The 15,252-nt window shown below is 42.0% G+C and overlaps 1 protein-coding gene across 2 annotated transcripts; it reads left to right on the top strand.

The window, feature by feature from the left end:
* nell3 (NELL (neural EGFL like) family member 3) lies at positions 1-4,927 on the top strand. Of its 2 annotated transcripts, none has more exons than XM_082546940.1 (5): positions 1-458; positions 569-1,238; positions 1,812-2,371; positions 2,702-2,768; positions 2,953-4,927. In XM_082546940.1, the coding sequence occupies exons 2-5, from the start codon at positions 599-601 to the stop codon at positions 4,482-4,484; spliced, it is 2,799 nt and encodes a 932-aa protein (XP_082403066.1). In that variant the 5' UTR covers positions 1-458; positions 569-598; the 3' UTR covers positions 4,485-4,927. The 2 variants fall into 2 exon arrangements, with proteins under 2 accessions (XP_082403066.1, XP_082403065.1); XM_082546939.1 differs by having other exon boundaries at positions 2-402.
* Positions 4,928-15,252: the final 10,325 nt, after the last annotated feature.

Here is a 15,252-nt window from a genome sequence, read left to right as displayed (position 1 = left end):
CACAGGGTCAAAGAAAAGTCAACAGTGAGCAAAGTCAAAAGTGAAGAGATGAGATATAATTAAAATACATGTCATTTTTTCCCCTTTCGTTTATTTGTTTCAGGTTGAAATTAAGGATGTTTCAGTTTCAGGCATCAAAAATGTCATTTTATTCTTGTTCTTTCAAAACCTTTTAGTTCAGAGGGAAACTCAAGGGAGAGGAGAGGGTGAAGGGTTAATTTGTAGCTGGGGAAACCTGATGCTAATTAAGTCTCAGGAATGCCACATACACTGACATTATAGTGCAGAAGCCCTCAGAGTGGGTCAGGCATGGAGAGAGCCGGCAGTAATGCGTGAGTCCAGTGTTTTTACTCCTTTGTGACGGTCGGGAAAAGCCAGCCTCACTAAACCCTGGAGCTGAAGGTAATGTGCACAGATGAGCTGCCAAGTCTGTAAAGTTTGTTTCAGTTGTGTGAGAGGTGGGTTTAATCGAAAAGGAGATCGGTGATGGCTTGAGTTATCACCTTTGAGATTTTTTCCTCCAGGTTTTCCATTTGGGACTCTTACCTCGCGTTTCCTTCTTTTGCAGGCAGAGTAAGCCCACATATTAGATGCGAAAATGCTTTTACTGACATCTCTGCTGTTGCTGCAACTCTCCTGGGTATCGCTGCACAACGCCGCGCAAGCTGTAGCGGAGATTTGCCGGGGGACGCACTGCTATGGCGGAGACACCGGCGATCCAAGACCGTGCACCGGGGCGCACTGTCCGGGGAGCCGATCTTCCAGACCCCCGCGGCAGTTTAACCCGTCAACGCAGGGGAAAACGGCTCATGTAGCCGCCGGCCAACACCGCGTGTACCCGAGCTCTCCAAGAGCGGCATCGGAGACTTTTCCAGGCGCCCAGCTGCTACTGCGCGGGCGGCACAGCGACGGCAGCACTCGGAGTGCGCCTGAAGTTTTACCTGCAGGATGCACCGATGCGGAGTGCGCTGTTCATGTGAGACAATTTCAACCCGGCAATGACACCAGAGACTGTAAAGGGATCGAGTGCAGACTGCCGCTGAGGATACGGCCAAAAGCTCGAGCAGTGGCTTGTGTGGGAGAAGGATGTCTGGCCGGTTCAGAGGAGAGCGTGCCTCCTGTACATCTGTCGGACAGAGCCGCGCAGTTTCTGGGGGATTTTCCGGAGTTTGGATATCCATCGTCGGAACTTGGCGCAGCGCCTTTAGGTGTCCAGCTTACATGTGATATCAAGCCAGGTCTGCTATGTTCATCAACATTATTATTTATTTATTTATTTATTTATCTATCTATTTAACATTATATTATAAGTTCCTGCATGCCAGGAACAAAAACAAAATGCAGACATGCACATTGTGACTCTTGACAATTTCTTTAAAAGTGATATGCTTTTACTAAAAGGTGGGTGTATATAAATACCTCAAATGCATGCTGCCCTTTACTGACTTACAATCTCTCACACAAGAGTGTTCTGGAGACAAATGACAACTTTGTTGACCTTCAGCCTCCCCCCACAAAAAAGAAAGAAAGACAAAAAGATACCTGCAGGGCAAAGAGTAGCTGGACTGGAAAAATGTCTCAGAGTCAATTGCCCAGAAAATTTTGAATGCTTTGATGTGGCTCCATACAGGAAACTTTTAGTAGGCTACACTTGGCTGCGGCTGGCTATGCAGCTGGAGTCACAGGCTGTTCACACTTACTGTCAGCACTGTTTGGAGAAGTCACACCTCAGTACAAGGCTTAACGACATCTAATCGATTTCTTCTCCCTGTTTTTTTTCCCCCCTTCACTGTGCATTTATTTCATGACAGGGGAGAATGAAGTTCCTTCAGAAGATGCCCTCATCTTGCACCTCCAGCTGTCCAAGGGGCAGGAGAAGCTTGTGGAGGCCCTGAGAGCCCAGCAGATTATCATCCGTGATCTGCAGCAGAAGCTTGCTGACCAACAGGAGGCCCTGCTGTCACAGCAGCGTGAAATCCTGGAGCAGCAGCAGCGAATGTATGAGCAAATGGATGTGGTGAAGGCCCAGTACGGTCTCCTCTCAGACACCTTCAAACAGGTTTCCTTCCAGGGCCTGAAGGGCGAGCTGCAGAGCTACTTCGAGAGCCAGCTGGCTGGACTGCAAAGCCAAGCCCGCAGCCACCTGCAGAAATCCTACGCCGTCCACAAAGCGGACATCAACTCTAAGGTGATGGATGTGGTTGGGGAGGCTCACTTTCCTCAGCCTCTCCTGGGATGTCCTTCACCCTGTGGATCAGAGGAGTACTGTGACTTTCAAAAGGACCCAGCTCGGTGTGAAAAGTGCACCATGTGTCCACCAGGTTTCTTCCTCATCTCACAGTGCTCTCCAACTGCGGACAGAATGTGCCAGGTATGCCGTCATCTGATGTGTCAAAACAAACTGAGAGCAAAACAGGAAAAAAAAGGAAACAAACAAAAAAAAGTGTGAAACGGTTTTAACTGATAGTTGAGGTTTCACATGGTGGTTTCCAGTTAGTGGTTCCCAAGCATATGCCAGCATATGCCAAAATCTAAACATAGCTGATGTGGAAGTGAGAATGTTTATACCTTTGAGCTTAGATGGCTCATCTTATCTATTTCCTGATCAAGCATAAATGCTTTAAAGAATGTGTCAGTTAAACCTACTTATTGATGTACAGGATACACTCATGGTGATACTTTTAATTTGCATGACTTGCAGGACAGAGACGAATGCCTTGAATTACCAAATATTTGTGGAGAGCGAGTGAAGTGCCTTAATACTCCAGGTGAGTTCGCAGTGCTTATTTTGCTGATAATTAATGAATCCTTATTCCTTATTTTCACTCTGATATAGAAAAACTTCCCACCAGTTTATCTAAAACGTTATTTGCGCTGAGAAAACAGCCATACTTTACTGAGCTACGTGTCTATGCAGCTGTCAGAGCCTGTTTGGACCTTTTTATTTTGCAGGGGGATTCAGGTGTCTGGGCATTTCTGAGAGAGACGCAATAATGGGCTTGTGCGGTCATGAATATTTCTACAACCAGGAGCTGCAGGAGTGCCAGGCCTGCTCTGACTGTGACGGAGAGCCTGTCACTGTTCCCTGTACAGCAGTCAGTGACACCATCTGTGGCCAGCTTTCGGAGACCCGGCTCTCTGAGTCTTGGATGGCGAATGTGGCAGTTCCCCCTGCCAGATCATCTGGCACCCACATCTTTCCTGGACTTCAGCTAAACATACGAAGCAAAGAAAAAAGCGATTTGCTGTCCAACCAGGTGGGCCAGTTGACCTTCCAGCAGCACGGGCTGGTGTGGTTGGATCATAACTTTGCAATAAAGCACAGTTGCAGGAACTTCCTCCAGTTGGGGATGAGGCTAAATGGGAGCCAGGAAGAGGAGGGTAAGGACCTCAGCGGTGTTCGCATCGAACAACCGGATGGGAAGTATTTCCAGGGGGTCAGCGTCAGTACCGGGGTGGAGGTGGAGCCTAACCACAGCTTCACACTGCTGTTGAGGAGTCCAAATCAACATTGCAATCAGAGCAAAGATCTTCACGTGTATGATGCTGCAGGGCCCTCTTTGAGTCTGCTCTGGTTGTCTCATGATACTGGTGCTGTAGCTATGACAGCTCAGATGTCCCTGCTGATGCACTACCAGACCAGCTACCGCCCAACTTTCCGCATAACCTCAGTTTCAGACCCCTACATGATCAGCCTGACTCATGACAACCGTGGGGTACGCTTCACCGAGCGCGGAGTGGTCAAGTTTGTCCTTCAGCAAGCACTTTACTCCATGGGGCACACCTGCGTTCGAGAGGGTTTCTCCTTGATTGCCTATATAAACCGCAACGGAACCGGCCAAGAGGTGATGCAGGCTTTTAAGACTGGCGTTAATTACAGGGACACTTCCATTACACTCTCAGGTGCTGTGAGCGTGGACAGTGGAGACATGCTCAACTTTGAGATCACATCCCCGTCTCAGTGCAACGTCCGCTATTTTGGGGACAGCACTGGAATCAGTATTTTGAGTCTTATCTGGATTCCTTCAGCAGTGTCGTCAGCCTTTACGGCTACTGTGTCCAGGACCGGTCTTCCCTTTGGAGCGGTGAGGAATAAACCTCTATTGTTCCAGCAGATCAGCCCAGATACACCACAGGTCCACTTGGCCCGCTCTGGGGAGCCAAACAGCCGGAAGAACTTTATATTCCGTGAGAAAGGAACAGTGAACATAGCTCTCAACCTCAAGCTGATCCACTCTTGTAATATAGTAAAACTCACTCTGCAGCGGGTAGGGGGTCAGGGCAAGCAGGCTGGTCCTGTGGCTCAGCAGGTGTCAGGATCTATGCCTGAAGGAAGCGAGTGGGCCAGTGTAGGGCTGAGAGCCTCATTTCAAGTCCAGAATGGCACGGCTCTGTACGTCACGCTGGACTGCATCCGTGGACGAATTAACCAGATAGCACACGAGGGCGGCACTAACATTTCAATTCTCTGGGTGGCAGTGTGATCCAAGAAGGGGCTGAGCTTTTCTCATCATCATTTTGTGGAAAAAGACAGTTTTGCACATGTTGAAGGACAAATACGGGCTAATAAAATGTAGTCTTCTTTTCCACATATCCTGTCACATTATCTTTAATGTATATTTCTGCACCTGTATAGACGTTTATGATTATTTGTTTTGTAGGGTGTAACACTTAGATGCTAAAAGTACTGCTTTTTGCTTGAAGTACTTCGGCTGGTTGAGCAGTGACCAATTCTACATCAAATGTCTGAATGTGTGAGTGTGTGTTTGTCTGTATGTGTAAATGGTGTGGATACTTGGAAATGGTGCTTATGTATGTCTGTGCATATGTACACACACATTGGCATGTCTACTTTTGCGTATGAATCATTTAATATGTATATATTAATACTTAACATCCATATTGTATTAAACCTTTTTGTATTGAATTATGAGGTTGTTAAAGCAGTATTTTAACATTTGGGGAAATGCAGTGAACCATTTTCTGGAGGGCAGTTTCATGAGTGGACCAGTGCAAACCTAGTAGTTAGTTAGCTTAGCACAAAAACCTCAAACAGGGGAAACAGCTGACCTGGTATTAGCCAACAGTATGGAAATGTATTAGCATCTCTAATACACAGCAGCATTTAACCAAAGGAACATCCCCTGCTTCATCCATCTGTGTCTACAGCAACCTGCAGGACCACCTCCAAGGGGACACCCCCTGCAGCAGTTAAATATCTGTGACTCTCCATCAGTTTTTAGAATCGACAAAGCCACTTAAATGAAAGTTAAAATGTCTTCTTTCATCAGAAAGAAGTCCTGTTGCCTTTATTTCAAGCGCTTTAGTCATTCTAACCGTGTGAACCTTTGCATCCTCAGAGACACAGAAACTGTAACACCTTTAACCTATCAAATGTGTTAAGTCACAGCATTGCATTGTGGGGCACCCACACTTTGGCAGTTCTGTGGGCTAGCACAGAAAACCTGGAAGCATATAAATACGCTTCAGTTCCAAATAAAATGCAGGTTGTGGAGGTGTTATTTGCTTTGATTGGTAACTTCTTGGCTTGTGGAACTCACTAGTCAAAATCACTTGGCAAATGCTCAGAGTTAGGAAATAACCCCTCATAAAGCAGCTAAATTACACATTAGTTTTTGCTGAGTTGCTCCGTTAAGATGGATGTAGTCGTCTTGATGTCATCAACTGAACTTTTTAACTCTTGTTTAATAGGCTTTTTTGTAGGGTCTTGGCACCGTTGTGTTGGAGAAGTCCGGTTCAGTCACTTCTAGCTAGCAGAGATAAACAGCTAATAGCTCCAGCTGCCTGTGTTGGCATTCACATGTAGCAATTCAGTCAGCATTGCACAGACATCATGAAGAGGCACCAACTTAGGATGTTATTAGTCTGTTTAAAGGACATCTAAGAAAACCAGTTTTTGCATGAGGCTGTGAACATCTCTACTGTGAACAAGTGTTTTAAGTGGGGAGTTGAAGCTAGCCTCGAGGCTAACTTGAGGATCTGGAGTTTCTGGCACTTCTACAGTAGCTTAATTTTCTCAGCCCTTGACGGCTCTGCTTTTTTGTTGTAATGATTAAACAAACACAATTTAACTTGTAAATTGTTGAGCTTTGACAATACTGGCAGGCTGTTTTTTTTAACTACTGCACAAAACCAAGCCAGCTGTTTCCCTCTGTTTCAGTCTCTGTGTGTAGCTAAACTAAGCTAATTTCATAGATAACACACCGATATGAGAATGCTATCATTGTTCTCATCTAACTTCCTTTCAAAATATGGTAATTTGCTGAAATATATAAAAAATAGTCTCGCCAAATCTATTGTAGTACCATTTAAAAGAGCAGGGATTTAAAAAAAATTTTGTTTTTGGTATTTATTTTACGAAACAGGACCTTTGTATTTTGCTGTGGAATGCATATGAATTGTTAGGTATGATAAAACAGTAAAAATATGTATAGTATGGAGTAAAGCACTGAGTAGACATGTAGTGATAGTGTCTACTTGTACACATGTAGTTTTGCGTAGTATTATGGAATATGCAAACATCTTCCTTTGTTATTCTTTTGCCTAAACGCTGTTCCTCTGTAAAGAGCTGCCCATGCATATCCCTCCTAATTGCCTCTGTGTGTGTTCTGTCCTCTGAACAATTAGGCATAATTAAGTGTTTCAGAGAGCTGGCAGCAAAGGCGCCGCTGAAATTCTTCACCTTTTTTCTCACTTCTTTGCACGCGGTGATATTTTTGAGGTGCTTTTAGACTCCCTGCAAGTTTCTTGTGGAACATCAGTGTATTTACAGTATTCTGGTTCAACACCAAATAAAATATACATATATTTTGCCATAAAAGGAATTTCTTTTTTCTTTTGAAAAAAAAAAATGTTACTTTGCTGGTTTTATTCCAAAAATATTGACTTGTGGATGAAAAACAGTTTTGCTGCTAATCCTCACCAGACGAGAAAGGTATTTTACAGAGTTATTGGATCATTGTAGTATACTGTATGTGAATGCGTAATGTGCCTCTAATGGATTCCTGTGTAGCCACATCATTGGACCTCTAATGTGACCTTTATTCTATCAACCCGAGAGTGATTTTATATTTTGGAACCACGTATCATGACAATCAACATTTCACAGTGAACAGCTATTAATTTCCATCAAATTGGCGGGTAAAAGTTTGACCTTCCGACAGTGTTCACTCAGCTCAACCTGAAACTATTTTTAAAACAGCCTTATTCGGCAGCAAAGGTGCCAAAACACCTGAAAAATCATACACTGTATTTTCCTCACAACTGGTCTTAATCAGCTTCATATTATTCTTCCATCTATTACTACCTATGGAAGGCCAGTTCTTTGACTTAAATTTAACAAATAGCCTATGAGTCAAAGAAGGGAGAGAGCAAGAAACAGGGGTGAGGGGGAGGGGGAGTCTGCATGCGAGAAACAATCAAATGTTTCTGTCGGCTGCCTGAATTGGAAACAGGTGTCTGGGCGCACCACTGCTCCAGATGTTTGACGCTGTAGATCAAATGAGACTCTTAGCACATGAAGAGTTTCAGAGACATCAGAGAGAGAAACAGGGACAGAGAAACAGAACAGGAAAGGGAAAACACAAAGGAGAGAGAGCTATGTGTGGATATTAAAAAACGCAAACTTTAAAGTTCTTCCACTTCTATATTAGCAATGAATTTTAAAAAAAAGTACAAAGTGATGAAACTCTTGTTCCCTATATTGCTTCTTTTTGTTCCTCATAGATTTGTGTTTTTGTGGTTTTGTTTTCACTGTAGCGCTAACAAATTCCCCTTCAATCAACTTCCAGGAGTCGACTGATAAAAAGCTCTAAAAAACCCACTTTATGGTACCTTTCTGGACCAAATGGAAGCCAGAGAAATGTAGCGATTAGCTGCGGAAGCTGCTAAATCAAATAAAGAGGCAGATTTTTCCCCCTGAATGGATAGGAGCTAAAAAACTAAGACTATAGGCTTACATTCATCAAGAGTCCAGATTGTGGGAGATGGCACGGTGATTGTTGTGAGACTTAATGCCCAAAGGTGATCCATCACAGTAGCACTTAAATATGAAGTTTAGCCAACAGTTTAGGAACTACCTGCACCACAGTCTATGCGTAGCAGGCATTTTTTCCTTTATTAGAGGAATTATGTGACTTGGGTGTCAATTCTGTGAACATTAATACAATATTACCATATTGCTTGCTAACCCTCAGTAAGGCTGAATCTAAAAAACAAAATAATATATCAGCTGTAATTAAGACAGATCAAGACACACAAAAAAGATGAGGTCAATATCAAATCGTGTTTTTTTTTTTTCTTTTTTGTGTAATTGGTGGCAGTAGAACAAGGTTAATAATGGATAAAGTAATCACATTGTAAGTACTCGGGGCTAAACTGTCTGCCTGCGTAGGTCTGTGACTATGCAGAGTGAATGATTTTGGGTATGGCTCATCTCCAGCCAACCAAGCCTTCTGCTCAACCATCTCTGACTTGCACAAAAATTTTACGGTAGACAATTTGAACATTTATAATGAGTGCTGTGAAATTTACTGAAATTTATCGATTATTACCGATAAAAGCCTAGAATTTTCACTGGTATTTTTTACCATCAAAATGAACCAGGATCTATAATTTGGGAGAAATGCATCAAACATTGTCAAGTATTGGCTTGTTAAAATATGGAAAAAACACCCAGCGCTCCTGCTAAGTTCCATATTTGAACACACATTGCAAAAACTTCATGTTGCAAAAAGACAGCTGATCACAGTTTTTTAATAGCATCTAGTTACATTTTACAACAAAAAACCCAAAATAATCTTAACATAAAATTGTGGCAAAATAAAGAAAATAAAATTCGCGTTCAATTTGAAGTATTTTTTCTAGTGTGTGCTTAAATATGGGGCTTTGCGGGAGTGATGTACTGGACAAAATGAAGGCACTTTTAATTGTTTTTGCATTTGACGGGCTGTTCCACACATTTTTTTGTCACTGCCCCTGGTTACAGCAAACTGCTGTAACATGTAGATGAAGATCTGCAAAGCTGTGTGCAGGCTCTGCATATGACCAACAAACAATATGATATTTATACATAACAACCAAATGCTAGTCTTAATGAGCAAGTATTAGCAATTGAGGGTCTTATTTAGCATTTACAGGGATCGGGACTGAGTAAACACCAAAGATCAGTATATAAAAATACCAGAGAGAAACAAGCAAGATTCTTTGAAGAAGAGCAGGATTGGAATATGATGTTGCATCTGGAAAAATCGAAGGGAGAAGAAGCAGAGGCAGAAGAAAACAAACCATTATTGACCGAATGAAAGACTAAATGAAAAAAAAAACACCAAACTGTTTAGAGAATCTTGGAGTAACACAATTGCCATTTGGCACAGCACTTAAGAAGAAGAAGAAGCGGGTAGAAAAACAGTAAAACCACTGACAGGTAAATAACTCTGATAAAGTGTTACAAAGTACTGTTCTGCTCGGAAACCTTCGGTCCTGGCATTCATGTGGATGTTTGCTCATGATTTGGGTTGCCATCCAACCAAACATTGGTGCAGAACAAGCACACCAACCAAGGCAATGGCATTTTGACAGCAGTGGTCTCCCCAAGCAGGAAAAGTACGCCCCTCCACACCACAAAAACTGTTTAGGAATGACAGGAGACACACTTCAAAGAGCCCCAACTTCTCAAGTCCCAATTTAAAACCCCCAGAGTTCTCCCATTCATGCCCCAACTGTTTTGTCAGAACTGTTTTAGCAGCACAAGAAGGACCTATTTGCTATTAGGCAGGCAGTTTAGCTGGTTTTGATCTTGCAGCTGACTTGTGTTCGGAGATGTGACGTAATTCTAGGCAAAGCAATTGTTCATCTGTTAAACGCTCCACTACGTTCAGAACTTTTCACTCCTGGAAACTCTGATGCAGTCTGGTTAATCTACCAAAAGAATAAAAAAATGGTAAAATTCATAAATGTTGTCATTCCAACAACATAAAAGGTGCTATGCCTTTTAATGGGCTGCAGACTTGCATGCCAGTATTTTTGTGGCTAAACAGAGAGACATCATTTATCACCACAATGCATCTGTTGTGAGTTTATTTGCTTTCCAAGGGTTTTTGTGTTTGTGGTTCGCTCAGTCGATGACATGCGAGCTACTTTGACAAAAATCACTGATTATTCCAAAAGTAGCAGTGTTGCAGCAACCAAACCATCCGGCAAAGTCTAATATTACCCCTTCTCGTGTTTAGAAAGTGTTTAGCTTAATATTCTAAATGTGAATCAGCATCATTTGTTTATGTTTGGAGCAAAAATACAACATGGTGTCAGTTCAATAGACACATCAGTCACAGTGATTTGTAGTCGAGGTGAACACCCTCCTAACCGAAACCTGGCCCCAGTCTGCTCCGATGTTGACTTAAAAAGGACAAAGCCGGAGACAGGCTTGCTTTAATCAGAAGCGGATGTCACTGTATGAGCCAAGGTCTCTCGTCTACGGGGAAATGTTTAGACCATGTGGTCACGTTAGACACTGTAAACCTCCACAAAGTGCGTTACACTAGTGCACTATGGTGAATTTATGGGGTGTGAAGAAAATTTGTATTGGTGTTGTTTTTTTTTTTTGCCTGTCCCGTTTGGCTCTTTTGCCATCAGAATTGTTGTCTAAAGGCAAAGAAAGATGCCCAACGGATTTACTTTACCAAACTGACCATCCCAGCCTTGCCGTAATGGTCCATTTGATTCACCTTTTATTGTTTATTTTATTTTCACTTACTGAATACGGGACAGACTTGACTGGGGGAAAGAAGGGGAGAAAGAAAGAGGGAAAGAGAAACAGCTGAGAAGAGGGACGGGGGAGAAGGGCAAAAGACAAAAACCAACAGAACGGGCAGAGAAAAAAAAATGCATATATCAATCACCTGGATCACCTGCTGAGAAAGAAAAAAGAAAGCAAGCAGAAGAGAACAAGAGTAACAACATCACAATGATATATGGGAATATGACAGTAAATACTAAATGTTAAACCTTATTGTGCAGCACATAAGATCAACAGAACACAGTGTGCTTTGAGGTAGGAGCCATAAAGGGTGTAGTTTGTGGGTGTGATTGGTGTTGTTGATGTTTTACATCCAGATTTTTCATTTCTTTTGAGAATTAATCAAAGCAAATAGTCAAAATGGGGAAATTAAAGCCGCCGCAAAGCCTGATATGTCTTCATTGTAAAGTTTTTACCAGACACTTGAGTTATAGCCATTAAAATCACTTTCTTATTATACAGAACACCGGCCAGATGACTGTAGCTCACTTTGCATTTTCCTATAGATCTTTCCATGATGTAAATCTTTAAGTTTTTCTGTTTTTTAAACTTTGTGCACTGACTAGTTGGATGGCTCTCAGTGGATACAATCCTTTAGACAGGAAACTGAGAGCCATCGTATAGGGCTACATCTTTCAGCTATGGTGACATCCCAGATAATATCCCCTCTGAGAGGTTTTTAAATTGCTATTTGGGGTTGTGAAGCATATGTTTTAATGTACACATTGGCTCCTTTTACTTCAAAATTGTATGGGACAACTTATTTTAATAAATGGAAAAAGTCATAGTGACTTGTTGGTGAGAGACGCTTAGCCAGTGAGCATAATAAGAAAAAAGAATCAAGAAGAAAGAATTTTATGGTCAGGAATGATAAAACTGAAAGACAAGACATATGCGTTATGGCACCACTGCTTTGAGAGGCAGGTAGATGCTGACTAGTTTGGTAGATGTCTGCCAGGTATCAAACCAGCTAAGTTGGATGGTCTAAAATCAATGAAGTTTCAATCAAATTATGACTTTAACTCTGCTTATGCTGTTCTGTGACATAGTTTAGTCTAAGATAAAGCCCACTGTGTAACTGCCATGCACTCAAGGACAGATCTGCTGCATCTATATCTTGGACTGGTTGTCTCTCAGTCTTCATTTCATCACGAATTCTCCATCATCCTCCTCTTTTATGCATCCAGTCATCTGTTGCAGTTTCCTCCCCTCCTTCGTCCATCTGTGCTGGTGTTTCTCACCTCATTAGAGAGGTTACTGATGCATGAGGGAATGAGCTGGCAGGTCAGTAGCCACAGTGAGATTCATATTGAACAGCTTGTGAAAAGTTTGCAGTCTCACAAAAAAGGAAAAAGTTCACCACCGAGCTCCTTTAAATTGAATTTTTTCTTTAAATGTCACTGGATAGATTTTGTTCTATCAAGAAAAAAAAACACTTAAAAAGAAAATAGCTATTCTGCAGAAAAATTACGAAACTTGTTTCTATTGGATATTGTCGCTAGACGAAAACTATACTGGCACTGAAAATAATCAGGCTGGACATTCTCTATCTCCCTTTTCCAGACTTGGCAAAGGCTGTGCATAGTTCCCTCCAGTGTCTGGTAAATTCCCAGATCACTAGGAATGCAGCATTTAATTTTCTTGTTCTTTAGCTGACCTTAATCATTTCTGCGTCAAGGGCAACTGAAACTCCAGAGCCATGGGGATCAGTCAGCCTTGCTGTGGAAGTGAATGTGTGTGTGTGTGGGGAGTATACACATGTATATGTAAAAGGGAGTGAGGCCTGTCTTGCTGTCTTCATGAAGAGGCCATTTAATGCGCTGATGATGAATAATAGGTTGACTGAATGAGCGTGCGAGCCCCTCTGGTGTATATTTAAACGGCGGAGAGATGCTCCCTCACTCGTATCAACTCCCCGGTGGTCGGTGAGGTTAATTGCTTTCTCCGGCAGGAGCTTACAGATTCACTATCTCACAAAATGCATCCATACAAATGACTCTGCGCATACCACAATAAGTTAAGCAGAGTGAGTGCTGTGTGTGTGTAAGGTTGGTATGCTCTGCAGCAGAACATCATGTATGCTTAGGTAGCAGACACGGTGCACAGTGAGGTCATAGAAGCTAATGAGGACAACTGACTCTGACTAATGAAGTTGGCTTAACAGACTCGCAGAAAACAAGACAGAAGTGATGCTGTATTCAGAGTATACTATACTCACATGCATATGAACTTGAGTGACATCCCATACTTAATGCATAAGGTTGGCCTACCCTTTGCAGCTATAACACCTTCAACTCTTCTGGGAAGTCTTTCCACAATTTTGTTGGAATTTGTGACCATTCTTCCAGAGAGCCTTTGTGAGGTCAGACACTGATGTTGGACGAGAAAGCTTGGCTCACAGTCAATTCATCCCAAAGGTGTTATAACGCATTGAGGTCAGGGCTCTGTGCAGGCCAGTCAAGTTCTTCCACACCAAACTCACTCATCCATGTCTTTATGGACCTTGCTTTGTGCACTGGTGCGCAGACATGTTGGAACAGAAAGGGGTGAACCCCAAACTGTTCTCACAAACGTGGGGCAATAAAACTGTCCAAAATGTCATGGTTACTTTCACTGGAACTAAAAGATCAAGCCCATCTCCTGAAAAACAACCCTGCACCATATTCACCTTGCCACCAAAATTTACACTTGGCACAATGTAGTAAGACAAGTATTGCCAAACCTAGATTTGTCCATTGGCTGATTGCCTGACTGAGAAGTGTGATTCATCACTCCAGAGAACAACCCACCACTAATCTAGAGTCCACTGGCAGTGTGCTTTGCACCACTGCATCTAATGCTTTGCATCGTGCTTGATGATGTAAGGCTTGAATGCAGCTGCTCAGCCATAGAAATCCATTCTATGAAGCTCTCTACACACTGTTCTTGAGGTAATGTGAAGGCCACGTGAAGTTTGGCGGTCTGTAGTGACTGACTCTGCAGAGTTGTGGCTGAGCTGCTGTCATTCTTGACTGTGGAATATTTAGTAGCAAGGAAATTTCCCAAATGGTCTTATTGTACAGATGGCATCCTATCACGGTACCATGACGGAATTTGCTGAGCTCCTGAAAGCGATTTTTTTTTTTACACACCTGTGGCCATGGATGTGATTGGAACACCTTTGGATGGGGGAGTGAATACATTTGGCAATACAGTGTAAGGAGATAGCGCCTATAATTAAATATGGCAAGTTGGAGAGGTTTGTAACTGCTAAACAGTCAGTTGTTTTCACACGAAATGCAGCTTAAATGAATCCTTGATGTGTTGTTCTATCTTTTCTTTGGTGTCTCTCTGCACAGTCATCTGGCCTCGTAGCTGATGTGTGTATAATATAAGGGATTACATGATTAGTCATGCTGTAAACAAGTGTTTGCCAAGATTCTCTGAACCACATCATGTCAAGGTGAAACATGAAACTGAGCACCACTGAAATGTCGAATTCCAGTCCTGAGTAGGAAATCGATAAATGAAAACAGGTTGATGGGTTAAAGCAAAATGTTAAAGTCAGCCATGAAACTATAAAAAAAGAACACAATTCTTTTTGGTTCATCAGACTGTGTTTTTTCTATTAAGTTGTGTTCACAGATTTCTGTAGTGAATTTAGTAGAAAAATACCCCAGGCTGAATTGTACAGAGGCTGAAACTAATGCAGTGAGGAATAAAAACAACACTGATGTGTCATCACGTTAAAAAGTCAGTACGACAAACATTTACACTTTCACACATTTATATTTTCACATACACCAGTAACATTTTAGGTCTATAAAAAGAGCAGACTGAAGGAGGAACTGATAGGGAAACTCTGAGGGAACTAAACACACTCTGAATAAACTCTAAACAGGAAGTGAAGCTCCATAAAGACCAAGAATTCAAAACTAACCCTACTTAATTGATGCGTGAGTTCAAATAAACAAGAAAACTAAATGTTGTTTAGTCATGGCTTGATTAAACAAACATAAAAATTCAACAATCTGACTTCTAGCACAAGAATAACAGCACAACATAAACATAAATAACACAAATACAGCAAATAAAACAAAACCAGAGGACCATAAAAAACCTTTAAATACCAGCCAAGCAGTGTCACAGAAAAATAACAGGAAGCAAACAAACGTCCATAAGGCTGCGATAAACAGATGCAAACTCCACCCCGCCTAAATAATAATAATAATGGATTGGATTTATATAGCGCTTTTCAAGGCACCCAAAGCGCTTTACAATGCCATTATTCATTCACTCTCACATTCAAACAAAAACATAAAGCTCAGTAACTTCTTGCAATTAGTAGACACAATAAACATTATGCTAAACAGGTTGCAACCACAAGTCTGGCAATGTCAAAACAACAGCAACAAACACAGTGCAGAAGTGCTTTTACGCTCACATAAAGTGCATTA

The sequence above is a fragment of the Aulonocara stuartgranti genome, assembly GCF_965226115.1.
Source record: "Aulonocara stuartgranti genome assembly, chromosome: 9".
Taxonomy (NCBI): domain Eukaryota; kingdom Metazoa; phylum Chordata; class Actinopteri; order Cichliformes; family Cichlidae; genus Aulonocara; species Aulonocara stuartgranti.
This window is presented reverse-complemented; position numbering and strand designations above follow the sequence as displayed.

What these genes read in the sequence shown, in the direction of transcription:
- nell3 (XM_082546940.1), top strand. Translation starts at nt 599, where the DNA reads ATGCTTTTACTGACATCTCTGCTGTTGCTGCAACTCTCCTGGGTATCG. An exon ending in TACATGTGATATCAAGCCAG is followed by an intron (nt 1,239 to 1,811) that starts GTCTGCTATGTT and finishes ATTTCATGACAG; the next exon opens with GGGAGAATGAAGTTCCTTCA. An exon ending in CTGCGGACAGAATGTGCCAG is followed by an intron (nt 2,372 to 2,701) that starts GTATGCCGTCAT and finishes CATGACTTGCAG; the next exon opens with GACAGAGACGAATGCCTTGA.